This window comes from Diabrotica virgifera, chromosome 8 (genome assembly GCF_917563875.1).
Source record: "Diabrotica virgifera virgifera chromosome 8, PGI_DIABVI_V3a".
Taxonomy (NCBI): Eukaryota; Metazoa; Arthropoda; class Insecta; order Coleoptera; family Chrysomelidae; genus Diabrotica; species Diabrotica virgifera.
Window position 1 is genome coordinate 79,600,720 of NC_065450.1, and position 11,078 is coordinate 79,611,797.

The 11,078-nt window shown below is 32.1% G+C and overlaps 1 protein-coding gene across 1 annotated transcript; it reads left to right on the forward strand.

The window, feature by feature from the left end:
* The first annotated feature begins 4,668 nt into the window (after window positions 1-4,668).
* LOC126889426 (ras-related C3 botulinum toxin substrate 1-like) lies at window positions 4,669-5,350 on the forward strand. Its single transcript, XM_050657731.1, has one exon. It carries the CDS (start codon window positions 4,708-4,710, stop codon window positions 5,278-5,280), a length of 573 nt encoding a protein of 190 aa, XP_050513688.1. The 5' UTR covers window positions 4,669-4,707; the 3' UTR covers window positions 5,281-5,350.
* The last annotated feature ends 5,728 nt before the right edge of the window (window positions 5,351-11,078 follow it).

Consider the following 11,078-nt stretch of genomic DNA (forward strand, 5'->3'; position numbering starts at 1 on the left):
GAAATGACTGGAATAGTGACACAATAGTTACTAAACCAACACATTTTGTACAAAAACTTAAAAAACGTCGTTTAGGGCCGTTTGCACCGACTATATTAAGGCTAGCTTAAAATTCAGGCCCGCTTAAAGTAAATATTTTGGTTGCACCTTATAGACCAGGGTAATAAGACAAAAATATACCCTGTTCGTGACACTTCAGCAGCCAGGGTACTGAAGCGTTTTTTCGACAAGTAATACCTATAGGAACAAATTGTAACTATTTCCTGCGTAGGATCTGGCGGCCATTTTTATTTATAAACAATTAACTGTCAAAAAATGGCATTTTCCCCTTTTTTTTCAAATCGATTGAAAACAATGAAACTTATGATTTCTTTAGTACAAATATCTTTGAGATTATGGAAAAAGCTTTAAAATGACATATTGCAAAGTTTGATAATACTCATTTATTGTTAATATAATTGAGAAAAAAGGTCGGAATTGCAAAAAAAAATTATTTTCGCAATAACTGCTGTAAAAATTAGTGTACAGGTTTGAAATTTTTGTCAAGTGAGGGTTCTTTGGTGCTTAATATGTGATAAAAATTTCAAAGCGATTCATTCAATTGTTTAAATTTTATTCGAATTGTTTATCTCAGAGAGCATTTTTTTCTGCAATAACATAAGTCAGAAAAAAATGACGTTAGCACCATTCCACAGGTGTCAAATGGAAGAGCATGAGCTATATTTTCAACTTGGTTTAGAGAAAGCGAATAAAAAATGCATTTATCAGTAATAAATAATTATGCAAAAGTATGTAAATCTTCCCTTATAAACTTTTTGAATAACTTTTTCCAAAAAAATATGTTTTTTTACCCTGTTTTAAGTGCACAACTACCAAGTAATGTTATTTATATCATACTTGATTAAAAATTGTAATAAATATATATAATTTCCTATATAACAAAATAAAATGTTTATAAGGAAAGATTTACGATACTTTTGCATAATTATTTATTACTAATAAATGCATTTTTTATTTACTTTTTTTAAACCAATTTGAAAATATAGCTCATGCTCTTTCATTTGACACCTGTGGAATGGTTCTAACTTCATTTTTTTCTGACTTATGTTATTGCAAACAAAATGCTCTCTGGGATAAACAATTTGAATAAAATTTAAACTATTGAATGAATCGCTTTGAAATTTTTATCACATATTAAGCACCAAAGAACCCTTATATGACAAAAATTTCAAAGCTGTACACTAATTTTTATAATAGATATTGCGAAATTAATTTTTTTTGCAATTCCGACCTTTTTTCTCAATTATATTAACAATAAATGAGTATATCAAACTTTGTAATATGTCATTTTAAAGCTTTTTCCATAATCTCAAAGATATTTGTACTAAAAAAACCATAAGTTTCACCGTTTTCCATTGATTTGAAAAAATAGGGAAAAATGCCATTTTTTGACAGTTAATTGTTTATAAATAAAAATGGCCGCCAGATCCTACGCAGGAAATAGTTACAATTTGTTCTTATAGGTATTACCTGTCGAAAAAACGCTTCAATACCCTGGCTGCTCGAGTGTCATGGAAAAAACCTTATTACCCTGGACTATTATGTCAAACTCGATTAAAACCTCACTTAATTTAAGCCGTCAAATTCGGCGGCTTAAGAACACTTAAATTAAGTGAGGTTTAAATCGAGTTTGACATAAGGTGCAACATAAATATCTACTTTAAACGGGCTTTAATTTTAAGCTAGCCTTAATATAGCCGGTGCAAAAGGCCCTTAATGTCATTTGAAGCAAATTTCTTATATCACAAAATTTTAGGTTTTTACTTTAGGATACTTTAAATCAAAAGTTTGGTTGTTAATTGTATCAAATTGGTACAATTTTAACAACTCTGGCAACGCTGCGCATAGACACGTCAGGGACTTGTTTGCCACCGTTGTCAGATTGATTTAAAATTGACAGCATGTTATAATGGCCTATGTACCTTTGTTTTTGTTTTGAGTTTTTGAATTTTGTCAACATAATTATAATCCGGTTAATAATTCAATGGGCCGGCGTAGCGCAGGTGGTAGTGTGCTTGCCTCGCATGCCGGTGGTCCGGAGTTCAAATCCTACCGCCGGCAAGAACAACTAGACATTTTTAAAGTGTCTATAGGCCCCAGGTCGACTCAGCCTGAATAAAATGAGTACCTTGGGTAAAACCAGGGGTAATAATAGGCGGTTGAAGCGTAGCACTGGCCCTGTTACCTTCCTTGTATACCGTTGGCCCTAGATATAGCAGATTACCCTGCTATACTCCCAAAGCCGCGTGCGGTATAAAACGGGAGATTATTATTATTATTAATAATTCAATAAGGGCTGGTTGTTCGAACGCTAATCAAGAAGAAGATTATAATTAAGTCCCCTTAACAACTATCAAATAACAACATCCCTCATCCATACGTCAATCAGTTGATTGTAATCAATTATGTTAATTATAATTATGATAATTAACATAATTGATTGATTAATTAATTATTAATTAACACAGCAATTATTGACATAATTGATTAATAAATCTCATAATTGTAATCAATTATGTTTTTAGCAACCCAAACAAATAGCCGAATAAATGACCGTTTTGGAGTGTAATTTCCAGGGGCAACTCCGAATTGCATGAAAATTTGGATTTAGGTTCTACTTACTCTCCACTTCAATTTGTGCCGTTGGTTGCTTTTACTTGGGGGGTGACATTTACCCCTGCTCGGGGGTGAAAAACGCGTGTTTAAAATACGGCCGGAAATTGATAAATTGACTGATTTTAAGCACCTTTTGTTCTATAAAGTTCTTTACGTAAGTCAATACTTTTCGAGTTATTCGCGATTTAAAATGTTGATTTTTCGACAAAAAAACTACGTTTTCAGACCGTTTTTCCCAAATAACTCAAAAAGTAAATATTTTATCGAAAAAATATTTTTAGCAAAAGTGTAGCTTATAAAAAAAAACGAAAAAAATGGTGTACCAGCAAAGTCTACAAATTGAGTAGAAGCAAAGTTGTAGCTCATGAAAAATACGTTTTTATTCGTCTAATTCCAAATCGAATAATTCAACGCGAAATCACCGAAGAAAGAAGCACTTTTCGGGAAAACCTTATTAACATTTTTAAAGTATCTAAAAAAGCTTATTATTTGCTTTCTAAAAAAGTTTACAGCGTCAAAAATAAACGAGTTACACTGAAAAAAAAGTTGACCCCTTTTTTGGAAAAAAAAATCGAGAAAACCTCCCTCTATTTAGCACCCTAAATGAAATTAATTGTTTGGCTTTACCATTTATTTTAATCGTATGTGTATTGTTTATATGATCTGTAAGTTTGATTGGTTGGAAGTGCTTATTTCTGAAAACATTTGGTTTTATAGTAAAAAAAAAATTTCTAAAAATTTTTGAAAATTTTCATTTTTTCAAAATAACTTAAAAAGTATTAGTGATAAGAAAAATCTTTAAAAGTAAAAAATGTAGGTTTTGCTATTGTAAATATGCTAGTTTCATTTTGTTTATCCGCAAGACAAAAATTGGTTAAGATATGGCTGTTCAAAATTTGCATACACTCGTGATTAGTGACCCATTCAAGCTTTCTCAACTATAACCCTTTCAAAAATAAACACTTTAAACCGGTGAGATTGACAGATCATATAAAAAATAGATAGGTTACCTAGTAAATTGTTTGTAAAGTGGTAGCGATTAGTTTCATTTGGGGAGCTAAACACGGGGAGATATTCATGACTTTTTACAAAAAAAAAGAGGGCCAACTTTATTTTGAGCGTAACTCGCTTATTTTTAATGCTAAAAACTTTTGTTAACAATTAAAACAAAGTTTTTTATAAACACTTTAAAAAAGTTTAAATGGGTTTTCCCGAAAAGTGCTTAATTTTTCGGTGATTTCACCTTGAAATATTCGATTTGGAATTAGACGAATAAGAACATTTCTTTCATGAGCTACAACTTTGTTTTTATTTAATTAACAGACTTTACTGATACACCTTTTTTTTTCGGTTTTTTATAAGCTACACTTTCTAATAATATTTTCTTCGATAAAATATTTACTTTTTGAGTTATTTGCGAAAAACCGTCTGAAAACGTAATTTTTTTGTCGAAAAATCAACATTTTCAATGGCAAATAACTCGAAAAGTATTGACTTACGTAAAAAACTCTATAGAACAAAAGTTGCTTAAAATCAGTCAATTTATCCATTTACGGTCTTATCTTAAACGTATGTTTTTTCACCCCCGAGAAGGGGTGACTGTCACCCCCAAGTAGAAGCAACCAACGGCACAATTTCAACTTTGAAGTGGAGGGTAAGTAGAACCTAAATCCAAATTTTCATGCAATTCGGAGTTGCCCCTGAAAATTACACGATATCATCGCATTTCCCGTTCATTTACTGGGCTAAAAGTTAACATTGACAGTTGGTGACAGTAATTAAATATTTGATAATGATCAGTTGATTCCATTTTTGATAAGCTTTCGAACAACAGGCCGTTATTATGTCAACATAAATATTATTCATTATTCTAATGAAGAGGCTTTTTCGTTTTTCTTATTACATCTCGTTGATTGTCAGAAAGTATGGTACTAAAACAGTTATCTATTGATAAGATAATAATATGAAGCAAGTACAATAATCACTATATTTACTAATCTCTAGAGGGTTAGTGTGAGTGTGATATTAACAATGAATGAAATAGTATGTGTTACAGTTGGTGATAAATCAGTTGGATTAAAAAGCCTTCTTATAACATATACAACGAAAGTATATCCTGCAGATTATGTACCTAGTGTTTTCGATAGTTATACACAAAATATTGTTCTGGATGGTGAATTTATAAATTTATCATTAAATACTGTGGCGTGTCAAGACGATTATAAAAAATTCCGACAACTCACTTATCAGAAAGCTAATGTATTCCTCTTAGGATTTTCTATTGGGCATCCAGGAAGTTTGGAGAATCTTCAGAAAGTTTGGGTACCGGAAATAAGGGAAACATGCCCAAGTACACCTATAGTGATAGTTGGACTACAAAAAGATCTTCGAAATGACCCTTATTATATTAAGGCATTAGAGCAGAAACATCTTAAATCTATATCTTATTCTGATGGGGTAGAAACAGCTAAACGATTAGGGGCAGCTAGTTATATTGAATGTTCTGCTTTAAAACAGGAAGGAGTTAAAGAAGTATTTGAGGATGTAATCAAAGCCTTTAAAGCCGATCAAAGCAGAAAAAACAAATGTATTAGGGTCACCTAGGGTTAGTGTGATGTAAAAATATGTAAATTTGATTTTAAAATAAAAAAAAATATATTTGTTTTTAATTGAACAGTCTCAGATTTTTAATGAAGACTTTCTGGTTAATTGTCACAATCATTGCACAGTGAATAGGCATGTTGCATTTTAAAAATTCCTTTTATATTATGTTTTATTTAAGAGGGTAAGGTGTCACACTACTCCTTCATTATGGTGTTAGTGTGACTAGGATTAGGGACAGTGTGACAACTAGCTTTTTAGCCATTTAAAAGCACCTAGGATTGAGTGTGCCTTGGTGTGACAAAGAAAGACATTACAAAAATATTGTAATAAGTTTTGGCATTTAAAAATTCGACAATTTTAGAAAAACATGTGAACATGTGAGACAAAATGTGAAATGTGAAAATATTTAAAACACCAATTATTAAACGTAGGTATTTTATTGTGAGCCTTTTATTATTTTACACAGTAACATCTAACATTCAAAAACGTCAACTTTTCCATTAAAAGTATTCGAGGTGTGCAAGTACTTGGAAGGGAAACAAGAAACGGCCGTGCGCGAGTCGCGGAGAAATATTGTAACTATCTTAAATAATTCATATTGTCAATTGAAATTGTCAAATTGACGTATATTTCATACCTTCTGTCATTGAACCAGAAAAATTATATATTGCTCCACAATATTGATATGATATGCAATTATTATATAAAGGCAAATTTAATTAATTGTATTTTGCTTGCAGTACTGCATTTTAATAACTAATTTTATTTACTACATACAATTGTTTACGTTTGCATAACATAACCTGCATCTTATTTTTTCTTCTTATTATTTTTTTAGACTATGGCCTTGACAATTATCCAGTAACCAGGACTAATATAATTGGCCAATATAATTAAAAGTGCGAATAAAAGTACAGGGCGTAGAAATAGGGGTCGCTTTGCCGAACTTGCACGGTCCCAATACCGAATTATTTCACCATTAAGGGATAATATTGGATCCATCAATATTCCTATAATCTGAGACATTCTAATAAATGAACTGTCTTTTTCATTAACAACAAAACTCTTTTTATCCTTATCAATATCAACACTTCTTAATCCAACAACTTCTATTTCATCCTTAGTGTCATCAAAGCTTTCAATTACACACACATACCTAAAAGCAGTTGTACCACGCTTCTCACCCATAAAAGTTACAACTATAAAAGAGCCTTGTTTAATATCTTCCTTGTTTACAGGTTTTATGGTCGCAGTTTCCTCTAAGAATTCCTGTTTTGCTTCATCACTTTCCCCTAAAGACATATCTTCTATCTCCTCATCACTATCTGATTCATTGATTTTTTGATTTTTTCTTGATTGTTTTTTGTCTTTAACTCAGCCTTTTTTGTCTTTAAAAAACTGATGTATTCTTCTTTTGTTATTATTTCTACAGTATCAATTCTTCGTTTAACTTTCTTTTTTACGCTAGGTTGAACTATCTTTTCCAGAAGCATATGCTCAAACATTTTACCTGGTGTTTCTTGCCCAACAGAAAGTTCGGTGATTTGACACCCTTGTAATGGACAGGAAGATTTACCAGTGATTTGATGCTCTTTTAATAGAGTGATAGATGATGAACCAGCGATCCCTTGCTCTTTTGATGGACTGGAGGTTGGGCGAGTAACAGCATCCTCTCTTATCGTCTCGGTTATGGGGTTGCCGATTATTGAATGTTTTTGGACTTTGCATTTGATATACTCTTTATATCTCTTTACTTTATCAGGATGATAATTTTCTTCTTTAATGGCTAATCAGTTAACTCGTGATAAGATATCTGGATCATAAATGCCCGTTTTCTTAAAACCACTTACAAGCCATGATGAGTCTATTGCTTTCCATGCCAGTCCTAAAACATTTGAAAATTCACTTTTAGATAACTTCTGCCCAATATGATGCCGAACCCAATTGGTTAAAAGTTGATCCCACATAATTTTTAATCCTCTGAAGACACCAACGTCTAATGGTTGTAAGATATGAGAAGTAGTAAGTGGTGATAGTGTGACATGTCACACTATACTCATGTTTCACTGTCACAGAGACCCCACAGTGTGAAAATCTGTGGGGTTATTGTGACATACATAAAAAAAATAATAGATAAAGACAATTAGGCCTTTAAAATAAGTTTAAATGTTTAAAATAAGTGATGCAATACCATGCGGAGAAAAAAAACTATAATTAAATAGAAATAATTTTGAAGAAATCCAAAATTTGTCTAATATATCAGAATTTCAAATTCGAATTAAAATACATACATAAATAAATACTATGATTTTAACCTAAAAAAACAGAAGGGACCGAAATCATTTTTTTTTTAAATAATCTGTTAAAATGCAATAGAAGTGTAATATAACATCATATGTAATATAAAAGCACAATATAAATTAGTATTTAATGTTGTCACAGTCACACTAACACCGCTGTCATACTAACCCTAGGTGACCCTATATCATAGTATACAGGGTGTTTGGTAAAGAATGGGCCATAGCTTAACCTTATATTCCCGAGGTTAAAATAGGTCGATATAAACTAACTTACCTTAGTACAAAACTTGATAATAACCGAAATACAGGGTGTTAAAGTTAAACTTTTATTTTATTTATTTTTGAAAATTTCCTGACAGGCATAGGAGAACAACACGAAATTTGGTAAGTGGTGCTGGTACTGTACAACCTACTAAATTATGTTAAACAAACGTTTCTGGCTACTACCAGTGGCGTACGACGGGGGAACGTGAATGGTTAACCCTTCCCAAATTGTACGCCACTGGCGGAATTGCTATTTTAGTGCAATTTTTTGATTCTCCAATACTTTCTATGTAAATAACATACTCTTCATTCGCAACGATAAAGTCATTACTAATGACTCATTAGTTTTCGAGATATTTGAAGCTAAAAACGAAGGAGTATAATACACTAACCAAAATAAGTGTGCCTTTTCATCTTTAACTTCAAATATCTCGAAAACTAATGACTTTATCGTTACGAATTAAGAGTATAATATTTGCATAGAAAGTATTGGAGAATCTAAAAATTATGCTAAAATAGCAGTTTTATCAGAGGCGTAGAATTTGGGAAGGGTCAACCATTCACTTTCCCCTGTCGTACGCCTCTGGTAGTAGCCAGAAACGATTATTTGACATAATTTAGTAGAGTGTACAGTGCCTACACTTTCTGCCAAGTATGACACGGATATGTCATATTATTTTAAAGTATTAATTTTTTTAAATAATTTATTTTTTATTTAAAATGTTAAGAATTATGTGTGCCCGGTACTAATAAAACTATTTAACATATCCTTATGATACTTGGCAGAAAGTGTAGGTACTGTACACCCTACTAAATTATGTTAAATAATCGTTTCTGGTTAATACCAGAGGCGTACGACAGGGGAAAGTGAATGGTTGACCCTTCCCAATTTCTACGCCACTGATAAAACTGCTATTTAGCATAATTTTTAGATTCTCCAATACTTTATATGAAAATAATATACTTTTCCTTCGTAACGATAAAGTCATTAGTTTTCGAGATATTTGAAGTTAAAAATGAAAAGGCACACTTATTTTGATTAATGTATTATGCTCCTTCGTTTTTAGCTTCAAATATCTCGAAAACTAATGACTTTATCGTTACGAATGAAGAGTACATTTTTTACATAGAAAGTCAAACATTCACATTCCCCCGTCGTACGCCTCTGGTAGTAGCCAGAAACGTTTGTTTAACATAGTTTAATAGGGTGTACAGTACCAGCACCACTTACCAAATTTCGTGTTGTTGTTCCATGTCTGTCAGGAAATATTCAAAAATAAATAAAATAAAAGTTTAACTTTGACACCCTGTATTTTGGTTATTATCAACTTTTGTACTAAAGTAAGTTAGCTTAAATCGACCTATTTTAACCTCAGGAATCTGAGTTAAGCTATGGACCATTCTTTACCAAACACCCTGTATATTGAATCATATATTTTATTTTTAAAATTAATACATGCATACATACATAATCGAAAACCTCTTATACCCATAATTTCGAGGTGTACAAGCTCTCTTAAATTTTTTCTATAAATTTACGCTATTCTTTTCTGTCTCTAGCTAGTTCCTTCGCATCACTTCATGTCTTCCCTCTTTCTTCGAGAATCTCGTTTACGCTATTGTTCCATGGTTTTCGTGGTCATCATCTACCGTTTTTTCCTATTTTTCTCGCTTCCCATATCTTCTTCACCGGTCTAGTTTCGTTCATTCTGATCATGTGTCCCCACCATTTGTTTCTTTTCTTCTGCTTTAACCTTTAGTGGTATCATTCCTAGTTCTTATCTAATGTCTTCGTTTCTTCTTCTGTCTGTTCTTCTAACACCCATTACTTTCCTCAAGTATTTCATTTCACTTGCTTGCAGTCCCTTTGTTTGTTTTTCGTCGATGTTGTGTATTTAGGCCAGTAAAACACAGATTTAAGTTGGATTTGTAGTTTGACGTAGCGTAGACGTAGACGCAACGGAGACGTAAGAAACGGACTGGAGACGGAAGAAAATAATATGCCAATTTATAAATCGACGTAGCGGAATTTTTGCGCATGAGTAGAAAGAGTAAACAATGACTTAATTCTAATTCAACAACAGCCTATAAATTATACGAACAGTAAACAAACTTTTAGTATGGTATAGTTTAGACCCAAACCCAGACATCCAAAGTGAAAGTTATCCTCCAACACCAAATTGTTCTATATGGTCCACATAATGTTCAGAAAAAAGTCACACCATTTTGAGCGTCGGGTTTGGGGAGGAGAGGGGGGAGAAGTCTGCAAATTCGTAGTTTTTTACGTTTTTCTTCAATATTTCTAAAACTAAGCGGTTTAGCATGAACAACCCTCTACTCAAAATTGTTCTACATTAAATTTGAAATAAAAAAGGCCCTATGCATAACCCTTCTAAAATGAACGGTTCCGAAGTTACGGAGGTAGTATAGTATAATTGGTCCAAAAAAGCCTAACCCAGACATCCAAAGTAAAAGTTTTCCTTCAACACCAAATTCTTCTATATGGTCCACATATTGCTCAGTAAAAAGTTACACCATTTTGAGTATCCGGTTTGGGGAGGAGATGGGGGAGAAGTCGGTAAATTAGTAGTTTTTTTTTTAAGTTTTTCGTCAATATTTCTAAAACTGTGCTTTAGCGTAAGGAATGTTCTATAGAAAAATATTCTACATAAAATTTAAAACAAAAAAGGTTCTATACATAATTGTTATAAAATTAACGGTTCCAGAGTTACGGAGGGTGAAAAGTGGAGGTTTTTGATACTTTTTATATATACCGATTTCTCCCACCTCTCCCCCCCTCAAACCCGACGCTCAAAATAGTGTGACTTTTTTCTGAACATTATGTGGACCATATAGAACAATTTGGTGTTGAAGGATAACTTTCACTTTTGATGTCTGGGTTTTTGGTATAGTTATATCATAAATATTGCCCAAAAAATATAAAAAGTATCGAAAATCTCGAATTTCACCCTCCGTAACTCTGGAACCGTTGATTTTATAACAATTATGTATAGAACATTTTTTGTTTTGAATTCCATGTAGAATATTTTTTATATAACATTGTTTACGCTAAAGGATAGTTTTAGAAATATTGACGAAAAACGTAAAAAAATTCTAATTTACCGGTTTCTCTTCCATCTCCCTCTAAAACCGGACGCTCAAAATGGTGTAACTTTTTACTGAACAATATGTGGACCATATAGAACATTTTGGTGTTGGAGGAAAACTTTTACT